This window comes from Indicator indicator, chromosome 31 (assembly GCF_027791375.1).
Source record: "Indicator indicator isolate 239-I01 chromosome 31, UM_Iind_1.1, whole genome shotgun sequence".
In the NCBI taxonomy this organism is placed as follows: Eukaryota; Metazoa; Chordata; class Aves; order Piciformes; family Indicatoridae; genus Indicator; species Indicator indicator.
In genome coordinates this window covers 4,948,013-4,975,573 of record NC_072040.1, presented here as the reverse complement: position 1 = coordinate 4,975,573, position 27,561 = coordinate 4,948,013, and the positions used below count along the sequence as shown (strand labels likewise).

General features: G+C 42.4%; 1 protein-coding gene across 6 annotated transcripts in view; it reads left to right on the top strand.

Annotated features, from left to right (window-relative positions):
• The first annotated feature begins 9,657 nt into the window (after positions 1 to 9,657).
• EYA1 (EYA transcriptional coactivator and phosphatase 1) overlaps positions 9,658 to 27,561 on the top strand; it is a 61,573-nt gene continuing 43,669 nt past the window's right edge. The window contains exons 1-7 of one of the 6 annotated variants that reach the window (XM_054394769.1): positions 9,662 to 9,785; positions 11,526 to 11,559; positions 16,845 to 16,891; positions 18,437 to 18,520; positions 20,361 to 20,430; positions 20,806 to 20,948; positions 24,663 to 24,824. In XM_054394769.1, coding sequence (XP_054250744.1) covers positions 9,662 to 9,785; positions 11,526 to 11,559; positions 16,845 to 16,891; positions 18,437 to 18,520; positions 20,361 to 20,430; positions 20,806 to 20,948; positions 24,663 to 24,824 — 664 coding nt within the window. Of the gene's footprint in view, positions 9,786 to 11,525; positions 11,560 to 16,844; positions 16,892 to 18,436; positions 18,521 to 20,360; positions 20,431 to 20,802; positions 20,949 to 24,662; positions 24,825 to 27,561 lie in introns of all 6 variants that reach the window. The other 5 variants (XM_054394774.1, XM_054394773.1, XM_054394772.1 and 2 more) reach the window with 5 other exon arrangements.

The window sequence follows — 27,561 nt, the reverse complement described above, 5'->3', positions numbered from 1 at the left end:
CCACTGAAATCTCTGCTGCAAGCCCAGTGCCATTGTGGTTTAAAATTGGTATTGGGTGCCAGTGATCAACAATCTAGTCTGCACTGATTTGGCATGAAGTTAGATGGAAGAATCAAACCAAGAAGCCAAGTAAACAAACCCTTTTCAAATAGGAGCAGTGCTCAGCTGGCATCATTTGGTCATCTATTGACATAAGTCTGCACACATTTAAAGGAGGATCTGCTCTGTGGTATCAGCTGCAGGGTAAGTTCATAGGTTAGACCATACGAGGGGGTAATATACACTAAGATGAGTCCAATCTTCAGACATCACATAAAGACCTTTAAGGCACTGTTTAATGGATTCTGCTTTATCTGATATCCCCAATCTGGATCACTTATATAGCTTCAGTTCTCATACTGCCTACACGCCATGCAACAGAAGAGATGAAAAATTCAAAGCCCACTCTTTCTTGTGATGCATCAGCAACACCCTTTTTCTGATCATCTTAGCCTCTGTGTACTTTATCCTGTGTTTATCATCGCATCATCAGGCTCTGTATGTGTGCGGGGATCTGCCTTCGTTTAATTCAATACAGAGACGGGGCATGCTCCTGGAATTATTACTTAGACAAAACTCCCACGGGAACTACAAACTCTAACCAAGAGTAAACCTGCTTCAGTAAGCTCTACATTTAAATCAGTAAAGTTTATTGCATGCAAAGATTCACATGCATCACTGGGAGTCAGTCTTTTTTTTATTTTTTTTTTATTTCCATAGCACCCTGTTTTAGAGAAGGGGGTTTGAGTTACATTTCCCAGTGTCAGATGGTGCCTCACAATAACAATATCATTTCCACATGTTTTCCCCACCCTTCCCTCCCCAAAACAAACCAAATAACACCCCACCCCCCCAAAACAAAACCCCCAAACTTCTGCTTTCTGAGAGTGTGTACCTGATCCTTGTCATGAAATAGAATCATAGAATCAACCAGGTTGGAAGAGACCTCTAAGATAATCCAGTCCAACCAACTGCCCAGCCCTAAGCAATCAACTAGACCACGGCACTAAGTGCCTCATCCAGTCAGGGAAGCAGGACCTGTGCCTTTAACTCTGTAAGGGACTGGGTAGGGGTTTTAATTTAAACATGATCAGATTAACTCTGGGGAAGGCTTCAGTGGTGAGCATGTTTCAGTGAGGTTTACCTGACAAAACAGTGTATGTCTGTCATAAGTAACTTGTGTTTCTTTCATAGTTTAATATAGAACATCATAAATAGTTTTCTTGGCGTGAGATCTGGTTTGTGACTGTACAGAAGTGCAGGGATTGTTTGTGCTGGCTATGTAGACAGGCCCAATGGAAAGCTGCTTATTTTGACCTGGGTTCCCATATATGGTGTGTGACTGTCCCAGATCCCTTTTCTCTGCTAACAAAATGAAATCCTAGGTGCCTTTTCAGCTCGAGGGTTGACTTGTAGCTTTGCAAACTGATCTGCTTTCCTGAGGTGTTCCCAGTGTACTTGCTACAAAATAATCTCTCACTTGCTGCAATGTAGTTGCCAGAAGATGTTTCTCCTCTAGAAGTGTTGCTTTCATTCACAGGTTAGTTAATTGAAGGTAAGGATGTATCAGCAGTGAATAATCACAGATTTCTGTAAAGAAAAGGTATAAAGGGTTTGGGTTTGTTGTTTGGGGTTTGTTTTGTTTTGGGTTTTTCTCTTAGTATGATAGACCTGGCACAGTATTAAGGCTGCTTCTTTTGCTGCTGGAAATCATTTGCACGGTTTTCCTCATCATATTTGGAATAAGTGTACTGAAAAAATGTAGGAAAATAGGTTATGTGAATTGAAGAACACCATCCATGAAGTGGAAATGCTCCACAGAACCCGGGTCAGTCTCAGCTATTGTGACTGTTTATAATGTTGGGCGTGGGGGTGGTGTAATACTATATATATATATATATATATATTTTTTTTTTTTTTTAAAGAGGGGTTTGGGGGCTTTGGTTAGGGTTTTTTTGTTGTTGTTTGCTCGGTTGCTTTTTGGTGGTTTGGGACTTTTGTTGGTTTTATTATGAGCAACTGAAAGTGCTGTAACAGGCATGTATCATAAACCATTTCAGTTTAATGGCTTACTAATTAAATTACTTAATTACCTATTGACTGGTGAAAGCTAGGCTTTAAGGAGTTAGCGTTACCCCATGCACAAATTAACTATGTGCAACCATCTCTCCCTCCTTTAGAGATGTGTAAGGTCTGTGGAGAGACCTTTACACAGTTTCAAACCTCTAGTAGCGGAGTAGTAATGTGAAGTACAAATCTGACTCTACTCAGTTGATCCTAGGGCTACTGGTATTTCACTTATCTGCATAGTTATGGAACTCTATGTGAAGAGTTCCAGCTATTTCATTTAATAATTACCTTTAGATTGGGGCAGGCTGGGTCCCACAGCTTCATCAGACCCTTTCTTTACAAGGCTGCAAGAATCCCACATATTTAAGCATAAATCCGTTACATATCCGAGCGGAGCGGCGTGTGATGCCGTGCGCCGGGGAGCTTCGTGAGTGGCCGTTCTGCTGCTACCGCGCTGTTTTAGCTCCGGTTTCTCTTTCCGCTGCTCGGGGGGAGATGTGGCTCGCACGGTGACAGCGTTAAATGCGGGGGAACCCGCGGGGATCGGTAGTCTTTGAGGGGTGAAGCTGAATAAGAAAGGTGCGGAGCGGGCGCCGGTTCCGCGCAGCCGGGGCAGTCCGGCAGCCCCGGCCGCATTCCGGCCGAGCAGACGGGGCGAGAGCGCACAAGCCCCAGAGTGGCTGTCGCTCTCAACCTAGCGTGGCTGGGGCAAGGAGAGGAGCCGTGGTTTGTGTTACAAAAACAACAAAACCCCAGTAAAAATGAGGGGGGGAGGGGGAGAGAGAAGGGGAAGCGGCGGGGAGCGGCAGCCCCCAGGCACTGCCTGAGCGCACCCAGGCTGAGGAGCGGCGGCGGGGCCGAAACAGCTTCCTCGCGCCGCGGCTTTGTCTGCCGTCTCCTGGCTCCGCGGCGCAGTGAGTAGTCGGAGGGCGCGGGGGGCGGCGGGACCGGGGACGAAGAATAGTAGCCGGGCGGCGGAGCGGGCCGCGGTGCTGCCGGTGCCGCCTCGGGGAAGGATAGCGCTCGCTGCAGCAAGCAGCGGCTGGCTCAGGGGCTGCGGGCTCCCCGTAAACGAGAGTCTAGGCAGTTCTGCCCGTTCTGAACGAGCGCGGCGGGGAGCCTGCGGGCGGGTTTCCCGGCCGCGCTGTTACCGCAGGGAATTGGACAGGTAGTGCAGGAGACCCAAGAGAGAGTGAGGAGCGTGAGAAAGACGACAGAGAAACGGGGGAAAAGTGCCTGGCAGATTGTGACAGCGCCTTCTGAAGCAGGAAATCCTTCTGCTTAATGTGTTTGAGTTTTCCAAACACTAAGGAAAACACGCAGATCCCCCAGGAGAGCTGTTGTGGATGGCAGAATAAACATCTACACAACTGAAATATTTGACGTTTATTGATGTTTTGCGTGGCTTATTGAGAACGGTGATCTTAGAACAAAGAAGTTTAAAGACCTTCTGAAGTCTTACTGCATTTACATCTTGATTTGAAGCAGCCGACAGCCACGCGTCTCCCGAATTCGTGTTTCTCCCTGTGCTCCTGACAAACTCCAATCAGAGGAAGGGCTGCCTGCGCTACAAAGGGTTTATTCTGGAGAAGCAAAACTCTTAGTGTGATTAAAAGTTTCTTAGAAGGTGGCTGGGGTTTGGTGGAGATTTTCGGTAAGTGAACATTTAGAAATAATGCAAGAAGAAGAGGTAAAAAAAAAATCAGGTGAAAAGGAGAGCATCTATTTCGTGTAGCTTGTCTAAAATCATCACACAGAGACGAATTTGAGATAGGAAGTGGAAATGTTCTGTAGTGTATTGGTGGGAGAGACTTTTGGTGTTAGATACCATATATAAAGAGTATTTTATTTTCCATCCTATTCTTGGACTTGTTTGCTTTGCTTGTTTGCAAAGACTCTGCCACGGCAGACTGCTGGTTTGGTGTGTGTAAAATAATCCTGTCTCTGTAAATACCTATGCGCGTGTGTGCACACTCGACATTTCGGTGCACGTAGGCACGGATGTGCCCAGCGCTGCCGAGGAGCCGGTGACACGCGGGGGCCAGCCAGTACCTCGCGGCCGTCCCCAGGCCTGGCAGTCTCTGGGCAGCAGCGGAGGCTGGAGTCATGCTTTGTCTTTGGAGAGCAGGAAGAAGGAATGAGTAATCATTTTGCTTGAATTGCAGTAAGTATGAAATATTTCTCGGGAGCCAAAAAATCTTGGAAAAGCAGAAAGCCGTTCTGAAATGGCTGGTCATGATCGCAGCATTGTCACAGGGCAGTGCTGCTCTCCGAAAGGGCAGCAAGTGCTGGGGTTTCAAAACCTTTCATTCATAAACATAGGAAAGGAGCACCCAGGAAGGGTTTAAACTAGCAATTAAAAATTAAATAGCTGTAATTACCTGCTTCTGGTTTAATAAGTGCAGTTTATCTTTGATGTGAGTACCTGATGGAAAAGCCCTGCCACTCTACTCTGAGCCCAGCAACGGGGTTACTGAAGGAGTGAAAGTATTACCAGGGTTCATGTTTTGCCAGCAAGGTGCCTTTTTGGAGCCAATTTGCATTTTGGTTTTGTAACGTTTTGGCTGCAGAAGCCATTCTGATGCTGACTGCAACGCTTCTACGGAGGCAAAGAGTGCTGCTGGCAGACAAGTCCTGTTTTCTCCCTCCACCCTCATTAAAAATGACAGTTGTTCTTAATTTTTTTTTGTTTATTTGGGTTTTTTGTTTGTTGGTGTGTTTTGTTTTGTTTTTCTTCCCTAAAGAGGAAGGCTAGTTTGAAAAACTGCCATTCTTTGAAATGTGCTTCTTTATAGTGGAGCTGCCATCTAAGAAAAAGTGTGCATCCTGGGCTAACGTCTTATTTTCACTTGAATTTCTTTTCATCTGGAAAAGTGTTTTAAATTATAGCTATTAAAAAACAAACAAACAAAATCCCAAAACCCCCAAACTCCCCCCACCAATAAAAGGTTGTTCCTAGCAAGCAAAAATACTGTGGAAAACCTTTAATTTAGACAAGTACCTACATTTTATTTGCTCTGTGCTGCTGAAATTTAGAATCCCCTCCCATTTACAGTTTACTTTTCACAGAACATTATTAACTTTTTAGCTTCATACATGATCTTCTGTCAGACGCTTTTGATTTGTAATTTAGCACAGTATAATAAACAGTGCAAAAGTCATGAATTTTCCTCTGCATTCTGAGCTCTGTGGTAGGGAAAAATGTGATAAAATGTGTACCTTAAGTCTTGTTTGATGGGCTCTCAAAGCAAGTTTGCCGTCTGGAAATAATTTCTGGGGTTGAAGAGCATGGTATTAACAGATTTAATGTGGCTATTCAATGGATTGGTGGAGTACTGTGTGAGGTTTAACAAAATGAGAGAGACAAATTGAACATCAACAAAGCCTACATCTGTGAAGAATTATAAATTTAATTAGAAAAAAGGCAAACTTAAAAGACCTCCTTAACTAATCAGAGTTTGATGTTGCTAATTTAAGATTCTTAAATGGTTGGATTTTAAGTAGCTTTGCTATCACTGTGGTGCCCAGATCTGCATCCCATTTTTAAGGAGAAAGATGTGAAGGTTATGTACAACAATCAAATTACACCCAGTAATATTTGAGAGGTGGTGGAGAGAATGTGTGTGCCATTTTTCATTGATGGCATTTTTAGTTTAAGCAGAGCAGAGTATGAAGGGCGAGTAAGGGTGAGTGACAGCTCCTTTTTTTTTTTTTTTTTCTTAACCTTGTGGGTTGCTTTGGCTGCCTGGGTAAGAGCTTTGCATTATTTTTTTCCCCCCACTTTTTGTTCAATATGTGAGTTATGTTGTAGAACCTCAGTTATTCAGAGATCTGTTGGCAAAATGGGAGAATGTATGAGAGCAAGCACACACCACCCAGGAATGTTTTTATTCTAGGAACTCTGGTTGTCATAAGTGTGGTTCCTTAATATGCTGTAATTTTGTACTGCACATAAAAAACTGAAAGTATGTGAAGTGTAGCATTTTGTAAACTGTAACTAATTTCACTCACATCTGTGTCTAATTGTTGTCTGCATTCACATTCTTGAAAGTAGATTTATTTTTCCTGGACCACTCTGTGGATTCAGCTGACCAGCCTAAGTGAGGATTAGTTGTTTTAAAGTTATTTTGATTAAAGCGTCATTTTTAAATATTGTAACGTACAGCACATGGTTTAAATAATCCTTGAGACACAAAGGAATATATCTGAAGTATGTCTAATGAAAATTAAGATTGTGGATATGAGCATTCACAAATCATAGAAGACATCTAAGGTACATACTTAATTCACTTTGAGCTGTTTTTTTGCCCTCTTCCATGAATCCATAAATAACGTCTCTTGCATACATGTGCACATGGCTATGGATGTGTTTGTAGCTGTGTAGAAGTTCTCTTTTCATTTGGGCAAATAAAGTAGCAAGGGTTAAATGTACATTACAGTTTAGTGAAGAGTGAGTAATATGTCAGGGCACTTTGGGAAATACCAGCTAGTTAAAGCATCTACTTGAAAAAGGAAGTTTTCTGTTATACAAGTTCTGTTTTAAAGGATCCCATGCAAGAAGGTGTGAAGATAGCTCTGTAAACAAACTTGGTTCTCACCTATAAGTTTTTCTAGGTGTTTGGAAGTCACAGCAGAAACATATCCTAAGGCACTCTGCTGCAGTTTCTGGAGTAAAGAACTGGGAAAAAAGACTCTTTAAACCAAAATACAGTTTTGAATGTATCAGCTCACTTAGTTTGGTTTGGCAAAGCACGTTGTGCACTGCTCTGAGTGCCTGGTCACACAAAGATTGATTGTTTTTCAGCCTGTGTTATTGTTGCTTCTTGACAGCAGTTGTGATGTTCTGCGTTGCCTGGTTGCCTCCAGTAGTTGTTTACTCTTGTTAGTAGTAATTCCATCTGTGATTAAAAATAACAAAAAAGCCAACCTGCAGACACATAAGTAGGATTTGCTTGGATGATTTTTATGGTACTTAAAATGCCTCGTCTCTCTTGCCTGTGCTCCGTGATCATTTAAAAGATGTCAGTTCAGGTTGAATGGAAGCACACACGAAGGACACTCAGTGCATTCAGAGGATGCAGACCTTGACTGGAGAAGCTTTTGTGTGCTCTTAAGCTAACAGTGTCTAGCAGTGTATCTTCACCTGAATTTTATCACCTGCTGGCAATTGTTGCTGGCTACAGAAGAGAGTCTGCTAGCCAAGCAACCATGTTTTCCTAACAGGGTCTTGAGGTCTATTACTCACCTGAGTTATAAAAGGAGTTGTTTAATTAAACTGGAAAATTAATGCTGGGCTTCCCTTTAGAACCAGACTCATCATTTTGATGAGTGACCTCAGAGGTAAATGCTACAGCTTCTTCCTATTTATTTGGCCAGGAGTGTTCTTTTAGGTCATTTTACCAGAAATCCTGCTAGTGACTTTGTGCGGTGATGTGCGGAGGTTTTATTTCAGCTCACTGTGCTCAGAGATGGGCTGGTTCTGGAGCTGGGTGTGTAATGGTGTTGGTCATGGGCTGATCTGCTCATAGGGAGATTTGCCCCTTCTCCCCGCAAAAAAAAGCAGTGACCTCTCTGTCTTGCTTTGCTCCTTGCCTTTGGATGAGCTGACTTGGGGGTTCCCAGCTGCCTAGGGACAGAGGGAGGATGTTGAGGAATGGAGAAAGAGAAGAGACAACATGATGAGGGCATGAAGCTGTCGAGAGCAAAGGGGATGGGATGGGAGGGAGAGAGACCCTGGCTGACAATGGGAGAGGTGAAGGGTGGTTGGTGAGGACTGGGGGTTCCTTGGTGGTGTGGCTCAGCAAGGTGGGGTTACCTTGAGGGGTGTAGCGGGAGCTGTGGGAGGACAGGGCCCCTCTGCAGCCGTCACAGGCCCCTGATGAATCACTGTCCTGTCACTTGGCTGCCGTCCCCCTGTGCGGGGAGGAGGGAGAGACCTGCTGAGAAACAGCAGCCCAGCCTTGATGTAAAGACAATATGCCTTTGACGGGCACTGCTGCCTCTGCTCCGGGGCTCAAGGCATGGAATCGTCACCTGCACTGTTCTTCTTTCTTTAAATAGTAAAGCAGAGTAATAAAGGCTTCTATTTGCTTCCCTGGTTTACAGGTGAAGAAGTCCCAAACTGGTTCAGATGTTGCTGTTTTCTCAAGCTTCAGGTAAGGATTTGATTCAACAATGCTTCTTTTCTGTGAGCCTTTTATTCTATTTTTTTTTCCCTTTTAAATCTTTCTTAGTTTCAGGTGATAAGTGAACTCTTATTGTTGATTTTGGCATTAAATAGTTGAGCTAGTGCTGGAGCCCCACTTTTATATGCGTGCAACCAAGTCTGTAAAGCATGAGCATGTGCGTTTTGCCACTAAATTGTTTGACTTTGTATCAGATACTGACTATTTAGGCTCATTGCAAGACTATGATATTGTCCTTTGGAGATTTGTTTAGCTAATGAGAGATAAAATGAAGGATTTGTGTTTAGAACTTGTGGTAAAATTTCAGTTAACATGCAAAAACTTTGCGGCTGAAATGGCACTTGGGCTTAAGGACATTTATGCCATTACTGTGGAAGGAATTTTTAATGTCATTTTAATGGTCTTTAAAAGAGCCCAAGTGTTTATTCTAAACTGAAAAATGCAAGGCTCAAATGGCTTGGTGACACAGTGACCTATGGAGTTTCTACTAGGAGCAGTTACTTAGACTGAGTACATCAAAAAACATTACTAAAAGCTTTAGGTGTAAAGCAATGGGAGGATGGGGCACTTCCCCAGCAACAACCAAGGGATATGTTGTGGTGAGGATGGCAGTAGGCCTTTTTGTGTAAGGCTATTCAAAAACACAAACTGGAAATGTTCAGCTCCTTGCCTGCTGTATAAATGTTTAATTTTTGCTTTGGATCAGAGTTGTGCTTTTCAGACTCAGCAACAGCTGCTGAGCCACAGCCCAGCACCAAGGCACCAGCACCTGATGGCTCTGTTCTGTTCTGCTTGTGTTCTTTTTCAGCTGGGCACACTTTATGTAATCTACAAAGCAAACAAGTGAGCAGACAGAACAATGTTTTAATGCTGCATTTGTTTCAATGGAAACAGAGGAACAATTAAGTAGTTTGCCAGAGTAAACACATACATCAGGAGTATCTCACGCCCTGTCAGTAGATGATAGGTTTCCACAATTGCTTCATGTGTTTTATTTGGTTTGGAGGCTCATTATATTGACACTGAAAAAGAAGAGTGTTAATTTGTTGTGAAGAGACTGCAATTACTGGTGATTCCATCTCTCTGCATCTTAAAATCACAAGGTAGTGTGAGTGTTTAAACCACAGTGCTTCATATCTAAATTTTATTCCGTTGGAAGCTGCAAACATTACGGTAGTTGGTCGGTCATGTACAAGGCTCCAAAATGAGTTTAGCACTAGAAAAGATGAAGTTGGGAGAAGCTGCTGACTTTTTACTAAGTGTTTTCAGGATGCTGATGAATAGCAGGCTGGCTCTTGTAGAGATAATTCCTTTGTAACCCATGCTGAATGCATCACTAAAAGTGGTTGTGTATTGTTTGCAGGTCTATGGAAATGCAGGATCTAGCCAGTCCACACAGCCGACTCAGTGGTAGCAGTGAATCCCCCAGTGGTCCAAAGCTTGATAACTCTCACATAAACCACAGTTCCATGACACCCAATGGCACAGAAGGTGAGACACTGTTTTTCAGTTTTTCAGAGTCCTTTCCCCGTCACACTGGTGTTCTTGCAGCCCTATAGAGAATATGTTTTCCTATTTTAGGTGTTCTGTGTTGACGTAATGCCATGTGTAGAGCTGATGTTAAATGTTTATCAGTAGTTATCAGATTTCACCAATAGCTTTCATTCCAGGTTTATTTTCTTTTCATAGAGTTTGGATGGACTGAACTTAAAAAAAAAAAAAAATCCAGAAAACCTGAAAGTGTAGCTTAGTGGTAAAGCAAACCAGGAGATGCTTAGAGTTGTCATACCATAAAACACAATCTTGCAGTCTTTTACACCATTTTGATATTTTTGTTCTTACTTTTTGCAAGCTCCTAAGGCTGTGAAACTTTTGCCAAGTATGCTAATAAAACCTGAGTGTTGAAATTTCCTTGGGCTAGCTTGCTGCTCTGATCGAGTGGCCAAAATTCAAACAGGTGTAGTTATTCCATGTGGTAAACGGATAGCTATTTTTTGAGCAGAAATCAGGCAGTTGGTAAGTTGTGTTTGTTCTCAGTAGAATACTAACAGCAGAACAACCTAGCAGCTTTGCCAGTACTATAATGCATATAATAATGCATTCAATGAAGTGTAGAAGGGCTTCTATAGTGAAGCAGCAAAAAATCCTCTTTCGTATAACATTTCTATGGCAAGAGCAGGAAGGGCACTTGGCACCTGGCCGTCTGCATGACCAGAGATTGTAGTACAGTAGTAAAAAATAGTCACACAGCTTCAGTATTGCTGCTCAACATAAATATACAGTTAAGCAACTGTTGTAGCAAAGATAGGCCTTTTTTTTCCCTAGAAACTGGGTCATATTAGTGCTGCCAGACCGTTTTGGATCATGGGCACGCATTGCGTTCTTCCAGGAAAGGCACATGTCCATCACACAGATGCTGTCCCCACTCGGTTCCCCAAACATCTCTGTTATTTGTTCTAATTGGAGCCCTCTGTAGTGGGGAGGCTCTCTGGGTTATCAGATTAACAGACACTTCTGCCGCAGTTGTCTATAATTCACTTTTTGCTGCTGCTGTAAAAGTATTACTGTAATCAAATTTTAAGCCATTTGAAGACAGAAGAAAAAAGGTAGCTTTTAAAAGAATAAATGAAGGGCATAATATGTTACTGTATTTTACTCAGAAGAATATTTCATGTCCACAGATGAGTCGTCTTCCTTTTATACACCCAAGCATATTGTTATGTTTTTCTATCGGATTATCACGTGTGAGTTTTGGTACAGGATAAAATGGCCTGACCCTTTCAAATTACAACTCCTCTAGCTAATGAAGGACTCCACCAGCTTTTGTGCCTTCTGTGTAACTCGGAAGGTTCTTTAATAGCACAAAAATGGGGATTGTTCTGTGAAACACTGACAGACTCACCATCTGGTTTACCTTTGTGTTCTTGGTAGCTGTTGTGTGCAGGTACATGCTCTGCAGAGCGGGCACTCGGCATTACCTTGTCAGGGGAAGGGTGATGTATTTATCTGCTTGTGTGCTGACTTCAGGAAGCAAACGATGATACAGTACGTGTCAGAGCTTAACGGAGAGAGTGGATTAAGCCACGGTAACTATTTATCTGACACTAGAATTTTCAAGTTCAGGCCTAATGATTTGAGGTGAATTCCTCCCCTGAAAGCTGTGACTTGCAGTGCATGTTTACCTTGTGAGATGAAGCCAAACGGTTCTCTTTTGTTTGCCATTTCCCCCAGGTGACATCACCCTCCTCTGTACTGCAGACTGGCTGCTGAGCCCTAGGGCCCAGAGCCCTGTAGGTTTGGGAGGTGTGGGTGGGGCCCCAAAACGTCCCCAGAAATCCCTGTTGATTTGGGTCTAAACTGTCCAAACTGAAAATTCCTGTCTGATTGCTCTTAAGTGACCAATAAGGAAAGGTTTTCAAAAGAAATTTCATCAGATCTATTTCTAAATTAGACATGTGCCAAGAGACAAAATTTGTGAGCAAAGCAGATGCCCAAGAAGCTGAAGGTGGAATTTTTGCTATTAATCTTTTTTTTTTTTTTTTGTCATGAGAAAATGTTTGGTTTGGATTCCTTGAGCTACTAAACAGGTTTGAGGGGAAAAAAATAAAGCAAAGTTTTTATTTTTCTATTAACAAAGGGTGAAGTAAAATTTTTTCTTCTGAGATTCTTAACACAGAACCCTGCTGACATACAAGTGGCAGACTGTAAGGATGCAGTCACAAGGGCTGGCCAAACACCTTCCTTAAAACACTTAAGTGTGGTTTGCTTGCTTGTTGCACATGGAGTGGAGATGTGGGTTGCTGAACCAGTATGTGAAACCAACATCTAATTTACTATGCATTTATTCTCACTAATGTGAAAGAGCCTTCCTTTTCTAATGCAAGGGACCTTCATCTGTACATGAAATAGGGCCTCCAGGTATTTGCATGTTATATCTTGTAAAGATATGCTAAATTTGATTTGACTATGGGTGTGATTTAGGCAAGCTTCCATACCCTGCAGTGCAGGATATGTTCACTAGATGAGGAGGAGGAAGGCAAAAAGAACCCCTCCCCCTCTCCCAAGGTGGAATGGCCCTGTATGAAAGAAACCTGTTCATTAATTCCTCTAAGCCACGTTTTCAGACTTGTCTCTTGTTCTACAAGAAGATGTGGTTGGAAGATAGCTCACTGTTATTAGCTCATATTTTTAGCTTCATGCTTAGTGGTAAGTTTTCAAAACAGTGAATGGGGATTCAACTGTATGACCAAGTCTGAGTTTAATTGGTGTGCAGCTTAGATGTAATAACTCCATGTGTACTTCATTTCACTTCGGTGGAGCAGAACTGACCAGGTAGTGCTGGCCAAGGACTGCAGCTGAAGAAATTTCAAGGGGTTTTGTGTGACTGCTGTTTATTTCCTTCTATCTAAAGTTTTTCAAACAAGTCAGATTTACTAATTCTTGCCTCAGATAACAGTTTCTCTATGGCTTTCTCCTGGAGCACAGTGGTTTCTGTAGAACTTTGCACTATTCTCTTAAGTTTGTTGCAGATTGTGAGACAGTCTTCACAGCCCTGGGTGTTTGTGTGGTGAGAGGAAAACATCTTGATTTAAAAAAAAAAAAAATCATAGCTAAGAAGTCATTATTTTGCTAGTGTTGGCTTTTTAATTTCTTCTTTTCTGGGCCAGGCAACATAGTCTTCAAACTAGTGATGAGGAATTAACAGGGAAATTACAGACCCTGACCAGCCAGAAATTTCCGGGGATTGAATATAGAGCAGCACAAAAACGTCTGGCTAAAGACACTCAGAAAATCAGTCCTGGTATGCAAAGATGGTGTTGATGATATAAATACTGCAATATTTGAGTTTTCCATGAGCTCTTTTAAGTGTTTTTCCACAAAACACTCTGTTATAGGCTGCACCAGACACTGGACAAATGACAAAATTTAAACATTTGGCCCTATGTGACTTGCCTAAGAAGGTCTGTTTGGAAGGGGAAAAAACCCCATGATTGAAGTTGTGATCAAAATGTTCATAGTAATGCCTTATCTCTAATCCTCCTTTGTCAGCGAATTGCTGTGCTGAGTCGATACTGCAGAAGTTAAAGAAACAATAACAGGCCAAAGCTAATAAAACAGTCATTTGTTAAGTTTTACCAGACAGCTGGTGGCTGTTCCCACAGCAGGTCCCATGTTGGTAGGTGCACTTCAGAGGTTTGAAAGGAGTGGCAAAGCTGGAGTGGACAAGTGTGTCCAGCTTCTGCCTACAGTGATCTTTACTGCAAAATGTGAATTGCTTCTTATGGATTATGTAGATTCAAAAACAGGAGCCTGTGGCCCATCATGATGATGTTTTATGCAACTGGAATGGAAAAAGTATAGATGAAGACTGTGAGTATAGGAGTTGTGGTTTTCCAAGCAGCTACGCTTCATTTGTGTTAGAAGTGAAGCTTCTCCTGCCCTCATCAGAAGAAGAGAAGGCATTTTCATATCAAGGAGGAAGGGAAAACAGATAAGTTGAAGATCAGATTTTCAAAGATACATAGGCAGGGAGGCTTCAAAGGGAGTTGGACATCAAAATCCTTTTGGGGAAAAAGAAAAGAATCTCACTCTTTAAGTACCTGCTGCAACATGAGAGTGAGATCCCACATGAAGGCGGTCAGAGCTCCCCACTAGGTGACTACCTCCTGGGTGGCCATTAGAAATGTTAGATCTGGGGAATGTAAACCCATCTTCAGGGTTCCAGAAGGCAGTGCTGTGTAGTGTGTTTGCTCTTGTGTTGTGTTGTAGCATGGAAAAAAAGGGTGTCAGTGTTTTCTGAAGTAAGGTAGAGTAACATGTTGAAATCCACATAGAGGGTGTGAGCTGTTATGGCACATGTAGATTTTTGTAAGTAAACTATATGTTGAATATTTATAATTCTAGCAATACTCTGTGGCACTCAAAATAGTCTTTTAGTGTTGCAGTGAAGCCTACACATTGGCAGGGAATGATTCTTTTATTTGATTTAAATGATCCATAATTTTTGTGCCCTTTGGGGTGCAAAGTTGTGGTAGGTGATGACAATCAGATACCGAGATCCTTCTTTGGGAGATGGTTGGGTTCTGGTACTTTTTTAATTGCTGGCTTGCCAAGTTTGTTGATTATGGAAGCTGATATTTCTAGAGACTGCTGATTAAGAGTTCAGTGGTATGAAACTTGGAACTGATGCAGAGCCACCTTCATGATTAGACAACCTGAAATAATCGTGCAGTGAAGGTAAACTATGGATATTAACTTCTTACTCAGCCTGAGAAGAGGACAGTTCATGTGGTCAGAGGCAAAGACTGCAGTGGTTTCAGGCACTGGAGTGGCAAAACAATGTGGGGGGTCTGTAGGGGCTGGTAATAATCCTCAACTTGCTGCTGCTTCCGGGTGATAGAACTCAGACGCACATCACTGCCTGTTGACGCGAAGGCAAGGGGCATGAAACTTGGTCACACTTTAGGGTTAGGTTTTTAATCCCTGGTCAGTGAGTGAAGTACCTGTGCCACCTGTTGGATGAGACAAGATAGGGAGTTTGCTGCTTCTGGGTGGAGAAGAACGCAAGCTGGTACTGTGCTTCTTGGTTCTGGTGTACTTGGCTTTGAGTCTCATAGTCCTGGAGTTCAGACCCTGGGCAAGAGTAGATGAGATTACTTCCCGCTTACAAAAGGTCTTGCCCATTTTGTCATTCTGCTGCTTCTTCATGTCTCTTGCACACCTTAAATGGTAGAGTGGGTTTGATGTCTCCATGATGCGCTGTTCACTTGAAGCCTTCTATACTCTCAGAGCAGAGCTGGAAGACAATTATCTTTGCTATTGGTGGCTGGGGCTGTGATGTGTGGTCCTCATGCCTGGCTTTGCCCGGATACTTCACACCTTTGCTGTGCAGACTGTTACACCTGTGCAGGGGAGTTGCCATAGTCAGATTCCCAATGGGGGCTTTAAGAAAGCAAAATTAAAAAATGGGCCAGCACAGGTCTGAAAGGGTTATGTCTGAATATGCACTGACTCCATTTGGGCAGGAGAAATGTGGTCAGTTGGTGTAAATTGGCGAGAGAGTTTGAAGGGGTCAAAGCATCAGTTTGGCTCTTGTATTCCAACTGCAGGGAGTGACTGTACTTGTCAGGTGAATATCTGGGTTAAATCTTGATTAGCAGCTGAAAATTCAATGAAAACTTGTCTCCACCCAGGTACTTTGAATTTTGTTTCTGGTTTTGCACTGTGGTGATGATGCTGTTTCTTTGTACATGTTTTGCTGTAGATGTGCAGGTACAATGATGTCTCAGCTCTTTCAGTTGTAAGTGGAAGATGAGGCTGATGGGGGAGTTGTGCATGGCGTGAAGGTTTGATGTTAGCCAAATAGTGCAGGAGTTTTGAAGCCTTCTTACATCAGAGAAGTGGGGAGAGCAGGAAACGGTCCAGACTTAAACTAGAATGTGTCCCTGCTTTGAGCAGGGACTTTCTTTGAAAAATAAACATAATTTTGGGTGAGAAATTACCTTGTAGTAATTACATTCTGGTAATTTCCAGACAATGAGATTCAGGAAGAGTCCTCTGCTTTGAGAAGCAGGAACAATTAAGTTCTTGGTTGCCATGGTCAGGAGCTGATGATTTGATAACCTGTAATAGAGAATAATGTCTTGGATAGGATTTAGTGTAATTGAGTAACCTGTTTACAAATAACCTATAACCATGAGTCACCTGTTTATAATTGCAAGGTTCCTCGGTAGAAAGAGAGGGGAGTTTGAATAAAATGATGGGAAATGTAATCAACTTACAGGTTCAGGGAGAATTTTTGTCCTGTTTTTAGTGACAATTCTTTGACATTTCAGGTGAGCTAAGAGTAGAAATTCAGAGCATGCTTCAGGAGCATGTGACGGGCAGATTCATGCCAGTCCAGAGCTTTAGTTCCTTGGACAGCTCCATACATCTCTCATGACAGACATGGATTACTGATGCACTACTGTGATAGACTGGCAGATCTGGAACCTTAAGAAATCCCTTTACAGCTCTCTTTCCTGTGATTCTGGTGTGAAATCAGCTCCATTGCAGGTCAGGTTTTGCCTAGGTTAAACGAGAGAGCTGCTTCTGCAGTGTGAATCCAGGGGTGAATATTTCCATCTGGTAAAACCATGGATTTTTTTCTCAGCTTGTTTCTTTGTATAGCAAGCTTTCAACCTCTTAAACTATGCTTAGGCTTGGCTAGGGGGAAGCAGGTAGTAATTTTCTTGTGTTTTGATTAAAGTGCTTGGGGAATGGAGGGCTTTTCAGTTCCTATCCATCTTTATTAAATTCCTAACTAGTGGTGGCACAAGGTCTGTTAAGGTCATGGGTGTTCTTAAAGATGGTATGATAGGACTTACTTATTATCACCCTAATAATAGCTATCCAGGTCAGGAATAACGTGAACAGCCTTTCTTATCTCACTTTTTCATATATTCAGGAGATGCAACAGCTGAGAGGAGACATAAGGAACAGTTGTCATGAAAAATTTGTGAGCCCCTCTGTCAGCAACTTCAACTCATTTCCACGAAGAAGGCACTGCAGTGTTTCATGTTTTCCTGTATCTTCAGCACTTTTATGTTTAGTAAACAGTATTCAGTTATAAACATGGTTGCAGTTGAAATATTGCTCATGAATTGTAGAGAGAAATTCCATTTTGATGGGAGTTTTTTCCCAAATGACGATCTTTAACAAGGATCTGAAGTCCAGATGAGTGGCCAAGATAGTTGAAGTAGTCTTTTAAACCAATGGCAAGAGAAGTATTTACATCCACTTAGAAAGACATTATCTAGATTACACTGTGGATGAGATCAGATGAAAGAAAGAGGCATGCAGAAGTAAGGATTTGGATTGGTAGGGGAAGGAATGGCCCTTTGTCAAAAGGGGGAAGTGCCGCTCCCTTGCCCTTTCCAAACCTGGCACCAAAAAGTGTTCCTGCTAGTCAAGGCTGCAGTTCTTGGACACGTGTAGAGAAACATGCACGCACACAGCCATGGCAAGGTGATATTAAGGCTTTTATGTGTCAGGTGGGGTGCAGTTTGCCTTGGTTCTCTCTTCTTCACTGTCTGCATTGTCACTGAACTGCCTTGCTGAAATGTTGGGTGTGTACCAGCTATGCTCTGTGGGAAATGGTGACTCCATCAGCAGGGGTGAAAGGGATGATAGTGAGATCAGCTCCCTTATTTTCTGAGATGTCATCCTTAGTTACTTTTGGTGTGCTGTAACTCCAAAAGCTGGGTTTGTGAAAAAAGGATTTGAGAGCTTGCCAATTCCCGTGAACTTCCTGGGAGTAGCTGTTGTGCCTGTTTGCATCCGTGCAGCTCAGCCCAATACTTGCTCCAGGGATCAGAATGCTGTCGTTACTGAGATGGCACTGGAGCCACAGAAAGGAAAATCTGTTTGCTGAGGTTTTATTAAAAGTCATTAATTAATAATTAACTATGAAGCAGTATGAGCCAGGAGACACTCTCTTAACTCATTGTTTGTTGCTGTCTGACAGCTGTGTTGGGTTGTGGGTGCAGAGGAAATAGATGTGAAAGCACTCTTTGAAGTATTTGGTGAGGACTGTCCCCTTTGTTTATTCACAGTTGCTGAGTATAAAGTTGGATTTTGTTCGGAGAGGAGAAATTCGCCATGAGGAAAGTGTTTTATTTAATCACAAATTCTCATTTTTCCTCTGAAAAGTTATTTGGGTGAAATAAAAGTTGAATGGGCCTCAGAGAAACCCATTTAAAAATTACTTCCTTTTTTGTCTCATTCAAATTTCTGTCTTTCAAGCCTGTGGATGTCTGTGTGACCTGATCTAAATGTGGACCCTTATTGTTGGGTCTGAAGGATTAAGAGGAATCAGGACAGGTGCAGAGAGAGTTGCATGGGGCCTTCAGTTTTGTTACAGTGTCTCTTATCTCTCAGGGACAGAAATAACTCTCTTGATCATTTTGTATGTGTCTGTGAATCATAGCTGCCAGTACTTTGCATCGTTTGTGTACACAAATACACAACACGCAAAATATCGATAGCCATGATTCAAAATTTTTGGGGCAGATTTTTATTTAGCTTGTAGTTGTAGTGAGTGTGTGTGCATGTGTGGGCAAGATTAGGTGCATATAAAGGATATTTTATTTGTATTTCTATAGTTAAAACAGAGCCAATGAGCAGCAGTGAGATTGCTGTTACTACTACCACGACAGACGGGTCTTTAGACAATTTCTCAGGATCAGGTAAGCAGTAATCAAATGTGTTAAGCTCAGTTTTTTTTAATTTACTGTTTTCGTATCCCACGTGGTCCAAACCTGTGAACAGATGCTTAAAAGCCTTGTACGCTTTGTAGCTTATGCCTATTTCTGTTCATCTTACTCAGGCAGTGTAAATCAATAGGAGTTTTCCCCCAGTAAGGAGCATTACAGCATCAGGCTTATTAATGTCCATCAGTGTCTTCAGTGGGAGTTTCACTAGGGAATATTCTGGCCCAGAGTAATTACTCTTGATTTCTGTGAGTAAACATACCTGCCTCTGTGATTAGTGTAGTAATTGAGGGGTAGGTCTCCCTCACATATTGTAATTTATTATTATTATCAAAGTATTAATTCTTTTGTCAGGCTTTTTTCTTCATGGAAACCGAACACGTCTTAGCTTCTAACATGCAAGAGGCCAACACTGTGAGAAAATTGTGAGATGTCTGCACAGTTTTTTGCATACCTGTGGATTAACTGTGGTATTTCTAGCATGTTAGGTTTGTTATGGCGCAAATCAAATGAAAAAGGATCTAATACTGTATCGTGGGATTCTATTTCTAGAGCAGCCAAATTTGACATCTCCCAGCCAGCTGAGCTGTGGGAAGCCAGCCCCTCTCTGGCCCTGTAACAGCCTCCATTTCCTGCACGTGCTGTTGAGCATGGAAACACCAAACCTGAAAGCCAAAGCAGGGTGTCCAGAGTGTTTTAAATCTCTGCTGAAAGGCGGTGTTTAAATGTAGCTATGTGTGTCTACAGCCATCTGACTGAAGGTCAAACCATGTGATTTGATGTATCTGCAGCCTTGTGGGCTGCAGAAAAGCAACCAGTTGGGTGTGAAAGGCAGGGGAAGAGATTCTCTGCTTCCCTCTGTGCCTGAGGAGTGCTCCCAAAGTGTAGAGTTCCTGTAGTTGGCCAAGAAGGGGGTAGCTGGCAGAGGGTAGTTAGCTGTGCCTTGTTTACGTGCAGGCATTTCACAGTGGGGCCTGCTCCTTTTCCAGTTCTGGTTTTACAGTGGCCACATAACCTGGTGGCCCCTGGCCCTTCCTGGTGAAGGCTTCAAACCCACTTTGGGCCCCAGAGCAGAAATGGCACCCAGATAGTAACCAGAAAGGAAAGGGCTGGTGGGATTGACACCCAGCGCACGCTGGCCCAGCCGCCAGCTCTCAGCAGCACCCAGAGCAGTGAAGCAAAGGCAGTGTGCTGGCACAGAGCCCCGTGGGTGCTGGGGGAAAGCCACTGCTCACTTGCCCACACCGGCCTTTGGCGCTAAGGATGCGCACACCTTGGCCTTTACTGATGCAGTGCCGACTGCTCTGGAGGTATGAAAGCCTTTTAGAAAGCAGCTGAGATGGGGAGAAGGGAAGGAAGTGCAGCATGGCAGCATGTTGCCTGTATGGCAGGATTATTTTTTGGAAAGCGACATGTGCTCTGTGCCCATTTTGTGGTTTGCATTGAGGCACACAGAAAGCTTCTTCATAAAAGGTAGACCTTAAAAATTTTACTTGAGATATCAGTAATCCTTTGAAAAATGAAGAAAATATTTCTGTTCAGAAATAGACAGCTTGCATTGAAAATGACTGTGTGCGAGCAAAGAACAAGCTACTGCTCAGGAGCTGTACGGAGGGGCAATTTGGTATTTGAGATTTCCGATCAAGATTTTATGCTAAGCATTCTTGTGTAGTTCCTGATAAAATGCTACTTTCTGAGGTACAGTGATGCTTGAATTTAATTAAAATCTTGTTAATGCTCTGAAATTCTATTAGGAAAAATATTTATCTTTGGTGTGTGTATTTACACTTGTGTGCTTTCTTTCTCCTTGGTGCAGCAATTGGAAGCAGTGGTTTCAGCCCAAGACAAACACATCAGTTCTCCCCACCACAGATTTACCCTTCCAAGTATGATATCTTTTAAAAATAATAATAATAGTAGTAGTAGTAATAAAGTAACTGAAATAGGTGGATTTTTAACCTCTCTTAAAATAATAATTGGGTCCATGTGTGAAATAATTTTCACCACAGCAGCTTTCAGGAGAAAAGAAAAAAAATAATGCTACGAATGTATTTAAAAACTGTTTGGATAGTTCTGATTTTGCTTTCTCCCTTATTATTGATTTCTTACTGTTTTGTTGTTGTACATATTCTGTTATCTAGCAGAGCCTATGGTAATGTGTTAATGAAGTAGCAAGATTATAATAGGGCTAAAACTAAGTTCAGGTATGTCTATCTAATGCAGTGTGTGTCCTGTTTTCTGTCATTTGTAATCAATAGCAGACCATACCCACATATTCTTCCTACCCCCTCTTCACAAACGATGGCGGTGTACGGGCAGACACAGTTTACAACTGGGATGCAACAAGCTACAGCTTATGCCACTTACCCCCAGCCTGGCCAGCCCTATGGAATTCCTTCATACGGTAAGAAATAACTTCCATCTTATTTTGCTCTTGAGGTCAATGGTTTTTAGATCATGATTCTGCCACTTGCCTTACTATTCGGTCGGACAGCTACATCCTAGCATTTTTTGTGGACGACTGGCATTGAGTGATGCTTAGTTTACGTATTCAAAAGAATACATAAATACATAAGAAGCTGCTCAAAAAGGATGGCTTTATTTTGTGATCAAGGAGAGAGATTCATTAGGCTTTTATTGGTGACATGAAACACCAGAACCAAAATGGGAAAATAGGGACTTCCAGAACTGTCACAGGCACAGGTCCTGGTGACTCGCTGAGGAGCTCTGCTCATTGGGCCATCAAGGGCAGATTTTCAGCTGATCCAGAAAACTGGAACCCAAAAGAATCAGTGAAGCTCTGCTGATATTCAGCTGCTGAAAAACTGTTTCAAAAAGACCCCAACAAAAAAAGACCTCATGTTCAATGTTTTAAAACTCCCTGGAGGTGAAAATTGAGGCAAATTGCCACCAAAGCTCCATCTGCCTGATGAAGGAGATGGTACTAAGTAGCAAATATTAAAAAAAAAAAAAAATTAAATTAAACCCAAGCTGCTGTGGTGAGACCATTTTGCTGCCAGACTGTGGTCTCCCAGCAGATCTAGCAGCTTGGCAGCAAGAATGCATTACTAGAAAACAGGTCTTGTGTCCCTCTGGGGGAATAAATTTTAAAATATCCAATCGCTATGCTTTTGTCTGGGTATTTTGTAAAGATACATTCAGGTAATGTGAATTCTATACCAAAAGGACAGAACACGTGGTACAAACTGTGCTCCTTTAAAATTATTAAAGCTTTCAAGTGCAGAAATGGTGGATCTCTTTCATCCTGAAATCTGTAAGTTGAAATCCACTGGGTCTCAGATATGTGTTACAGCGGATTATCGTGAACAGTGGGTACAAGAAACAGATTTTGTTCTCCTTACTTAAATGTGTTTCATTTATATACCATCAATAAGTATGCCCCAAGGAAGCGTTCTTCCTGTGGCTGCAGCCCTGATTACTTGCTGCCAGAAGTAGGGCTACAAACATGAATTGGATCTTTCAGTTTTGGTTCCATTTAATTTATTTTAAACTTACATAAAAATGTTTTAAGGATATTTAAAGGCTATGGAGATGTGGATCCTTGCCCCTCAGCCTCTAAGCTCATGTTGCTGATGGAACTTGTCTGCCATTTCCTGCTGGATCAAGGGTGTGATAACAGAGACCCCTTGCCCATCTGCACTGCTTTTGATGTGTTTCTCCTGTGGACACCTTGCACTTCTGCTTGGCCCAGTGACTTTTTTTTCCTTCTGCTTTGTTCCTCTGGGTCCTCTGGGACCTCACTGAAGTCAACTGTAAAACTCCCACTGACTTCACCAAGGCCTTGATTTCTCTACTTGAATTTAGATTTCTTGTTGTCAGCAGAACTAGAATTGAGAGCTACTTTACTTGGCAACTGCTCACCAGGGGTTTTTATTAGCTTGGGGACCAAACACCATATATATTTTTGCATCCTTAAGACACATCATATAATCCATGCTTCCAAGATAAACGATATGGGGAACCCTGGGATGCTCGTTCGCAAGAGGCAAGAACTGAAGCCTTATATAGAGTCAGATTTCTCCTCTTCAATTTGCTGCTTAGACCCCATGTACCATCTGCCTTACCTTCCTCCCATCCTGGCAGAGCTGCTAGAAGATAGGAGGAGAGGAGATTTGTTCTGTGAAAGGAAAAAATCTGAAAATCTGATTTGGAGTGTGGGGGCTTTTTTTTTTTTTTTTTTTTTTACCTTGGGTCTTACTGGAAGAAAGCATTTGTGAATTCCTACATCAGCCTCCCCCAGATTTTTTCTGGGCCAGTTTTGGGAAGGTGCTGTCTCAAATGCACCCCTGGCCTCTTCGTATTTCCACTCCCCCAACTCCAGCATGCTGTGGCTGGACAGGCAGGAAGGGGGGTGGAGGGGAATGCCATTGACAGCTGCCTCCCAGGAGCTCCTGGCTCTGGGTCATCTGCAAAGCCCCTGAGGTGGCTGGAGAATTTCTTGAAACTGCCTCCTCCTGCCTGCTGTGGTACTAGCATCTAGCAAAGGCTTTGCTTAACTTCTTTTCTTCCCAGATCCTGGCAGTCCTCTTATGTTTTCTCACTGTCGCTTACCACTTCCTTTCATACATTAGCCTTGGGGGAAGGAGAAGGGAGCATTCAGATTTGATGGGTGAAGGCATTTTGGATGACAGCAGGTGAGAAGAATAAGTCCCAGGAGATGCTCTTCATAGCATGGAGATTTGCAAAGGGGCAAAGTGGTATCCTCCTGCCACTGCCTTTGGTCATCTCCTCCTGCTTCATCTGAGATGCAGGGCTCAGGCAGGCTGTTAAAACCAGAATGCTTGATTTAGTTAAACTTTCTCTGAACAATCTGTAATCAGCGTTTCAGAAGGCCTTAGGCAACAAATAGGGATCACTGATACCAAAACATCCATAGCAGGAGCTTCCCCTTGGAAGTGAGGTGTCAGATTCTTCACTGAGATTGTTTCATTGCAACATGAAACAGAAGAAGCATCAGGGAAAAAAAAGCAGTTAATCTGGCAGTTAGTCTGACAGAAGGAATTAAGGATAATTAATGACAGCAGTTGAAAAATTATTAAAATGGCAGAAGAAAATATGCTGCCATTTGTATATAGGGAGATAGTGAAGTTTGCAAACACAGCCACTTCTCAGCCCTCTCCTACCTTCAAATGTTGTTGAATATTGCTTTCAAAAAGCCACCCCTCCAACCAGGAAATGTGCTAAGAGGAACAGTCATTTTCAAATGAATGCTACTAATTCATACTTAGATTAATTCTGTTTAAATGATGGTGGTTTCTGAATGGTGAGGTATTACTGAATGCCACAGTGAAACGCCCCAGAGTACTGTGTTACTTTTCCTTTGCCTTGGCTGTAATTATTTTGAGATAGTAGTTCATGTTGGGACAACCTTATAATTAAGCCAAAGAGACAGAGGCTGAACTGTGTCTGTTTCCTCAGTGCTTCACTTGCTGATATTTTACTGGCTTTCTGCCTTACAAATCAGGGGAGGAATCACTGAAGTTGGGAGGCAAGTCATTCATTTAACTGGACTTTGGGTTTTTTTTTAATTACTAAATTTGGAAACGAGAGGGTAATGTGATGTGTAATGGATTTTCCTTTCAGTGCAGATTGACTCTCTGCTATGTTTTTCACAGTTTGGGAGATGGCTTCAGGAGTAGTTCCTGTCTATTAGGTGTTTATTTGTTAAAAGTCTGCCTCCTATAGTGTTTGATTAGCTCTGAAACTCATTGCAGTTCATGCTGCTAGGATGGCAACAAGGCTTTGGCTATCCTGTGCTTCATTAAAATCTTACAAAGCTGCTGATCTACCTCTGTGAAATGTCATGAATGTATGGAAAAGTCAGCCTCTGGCAAGAAAGTTAAAAAGGAATAATGCAGCTTCCTGTTCACATGGAAACTTCTTTTGCAGTTACTGGAAACAAAGCTTTGAATTTAACCTCCACCTGGTGAACCTCAGGGAGAACCACACAGCTTAGCGTGCTCTCAGACTGCCCCTGCCCATGCAGTTGTGCATGCTCTCCACAGCCCTTCTCTCCCTGTGGCAATAGGCGTGTGTTAAAAATGCTGTTAATGAAGTGATTTTTCTTTTCCACCCCTGTCTGAATATGAACAAATAGATCTGCTATCACTAACTGATTTAGGTGCATTGTGGGCAGGCATCAAGACAGAAGGTGGATTGGCACAGTCACAGACTCCTGGACAGACAGGATTTCTAAGCTATGGTGCCAGCTTTAGCACACCTCAACCTGGACAGGCTCCCTATAGCTACCAGATGCAAGGTCTGTATAAACAGATATTATCTTAGTTATATTTACTTAATGCTGTGGGTTGTTTCTTCTCCATTTATTTCTTTATATTCCTAGGATAACAATGAGTGTTTGCTTGAGCACTTAGCCCTGGTGTTGCTGCAGCTGGAGCTGAAATGCTGGTTGCCTGTGAGAGTGGCAATGGGCCAGCTCTCAGCAGTCTGGAAGACCCTTCAGTTAGTGACTTCATTAATTCTTGAGTAGTGCAGTGTTGTGGTGTTAATACACCAAGACTGGATCTCCAAATACCAATATTTTAACAAAAAGCGAGTATGATGAAGCAAGTCCTGGAAAATGTGTCAGGATTATGAATTTAGGAAGTGCCAAATATAATTTGACACCTGATTTTGTTTGGGAAGGGAAAGGAGATAAAAATACCTTCTGCAGCTGTGGAGGTGGCTATGTAATGATTGAAGTCTGCTACTTTGAAGTCTATTTAAAAGCTGGAAGTCTTTGTGTGTGGGGGGCTATTATTGTCAACTATATTTTGTAGCCTTACTTGCATATTTAGTTTGCTTAATATCCTTGCAGCTTGTTCTCCCAGTTCCTTTTCCTTCTCTTGTATCGGGAATGTGCTGGGTGTGCCTGGTTCTGGATTTTCACCACTTTAAGGGATATTTAATAATATCTTTAGTTACTGCAAATAACTAATTTTTGATATTTGACAATTGGAATCAAGTGTAGAACTCTTGGCAGAACTGGACCTCATTTTAAAAAGTTTAGCACTTCTGTTATTGTCAGCATTGCATGTAATCCATGCCATCATGTCAATGCTCCATGGAGTGTCTTGAGGCAGAAGTGCTCACAGAGACCAAGTGAACGATGTTTTGCTTTTATTTTAAGAGTATAATAAGCCAGTCCTTTCCTCAGACACAGGAGATGGGGTTTGGTTGGGGTTTTTTTGTTTCTTTTTTTAATTCCCTTCTGAACTGCGTTGAGTAGCTCTGTAAGGCAGAAGATGCAATCTGACATCTGAAGTACTGCTTACTTGCAGTGTGCTCTGACAAGAGGAGGATAGTGTAATACTGTGAAATTTTCATCTGAATGCTTAATAGTGGGGATCTTCTCATCAGGGTAAATATAACCATAACCAGGTTATTTGGTTTGCTTTCTGTAGATAGCCCCACTAAAGAATTTAGACAAATGTACCCCACCCCACTCCAAACCTTCCTGACTCTCTATGGGAGAGAGCTCAGAAAGATTGCCAGCAGCAGCAGCTATGAGGACTTTCTGGACTGACATTCCAGCTTTTAAAGAACTGATAATTCATTGTTGCTAGGAAATACTTATTTTAAAGTTATGTCCATGTTGCTTGTAATTTGTTGCAGTCATGCCTTCATGCCACAGCTGTGTATCAGGATCCTGTTGTGCTAACATACATAGCCAAATGAAAGTGTAGTCCCCACAGAAACTGGAGACTGCAATAAAATGTGCAGGCTAGGAGGGCCTAAGACAATAAGCTGGCACTGTTTAAGCATAGTAATCCTCACCCCATGTTGATTATCTAACAGCTCTAAAGGTAGGGGGTTTGTAAGGTAAAGAGCAGAGGAATATCAATAAAAAAGGACTTTAGGCAAAGTATTGAAGTGGTTTTGCAGATGTCTATGGGAAACTCATTTGATGGAGGGAGGAGAGGGGGAGCAGCATGGGATAATGTGAGAGAGTGCTTGCTGGAAAATTTTAAGAGTGAGCAGTGATATTGGTAGAGCAAAGCTAGGACTCAGTGGCTAAAATAGAGATCTTTCATAAAGGATATTTCTTTTTCTGTCATGTGCAAAATGTGTATAAGACCAGAATTGTCAGAGACAGAAAAACACAGCAGATATCAAGAGGTGCAGCAGTAAGATCATGGAAAGCATTTCAGCTGTATGTGTTGAAAGGCAAAGATCTAAAAATACTCTGCAAAATAAATGCATTAAAGATGACCGAGTTGGGAGGCTCTAATGAAGGGAGGGTCAGAGGCATTGATTTTCACCCAGGTATGAGCCTGGGTTCTGCTCCAGCTGTGCTGCACTGAGGCTGAGAGCTGCCCACCCATGGAAGGCAGGAGAAGGCTGAAGGTCTGGCTTGGGTGGAGGAGCCACAGGTTGAGTGGGAGAGTTTGCTGGTCCCTGTGTCGTTTCTGTTGTGCTATGAGCAGCATGGCAGTGGGGGAAAGCCTGATCTACAGAAACCTTACAGACCATAAGAGCAGAGTTAAGGAGAACATTTCAGATTAAAGTACTGGTGGAGTTGTTGGAAGCTAAGTACAATCATGTTGCTGACCAGGTCTTCTGTGTAGTTAACTGTTGGCAGTATGTATCTAGACCATACATGAAACTCTGCCTTTTTAGTGTTTTCATTAGGCTAACTTTTGAATTTGAAACAAGTTTAAATTGGCTTAATTCTTCCTATTAATTGAGCAGCTGTTAAAAGTAAACAGGAACATTTGTTTCCCTTTGCTCATTTAATTTTGGAAGGAGAACCTATTTATAGCTTCAGCTATTATTTAAGGACAAACTTGGTTCTTTTCACTTGAAGACAGGGGTAGTGCTGCTGCTGTTCATTTGCTTGTGCAGAAACCTCCAGAGAGGCAACTGAGTTTGTTCTCCTTTTCCTCTCTAGCATGGAGGCAGCAGCTTCAGCCTTGTTATAGCTTGCAATAGCTGTTTATCTCCTATCTGCAGCTGCTGAGCTGCTAAATGAAGCTAATGGATCCCACAACCTTGCT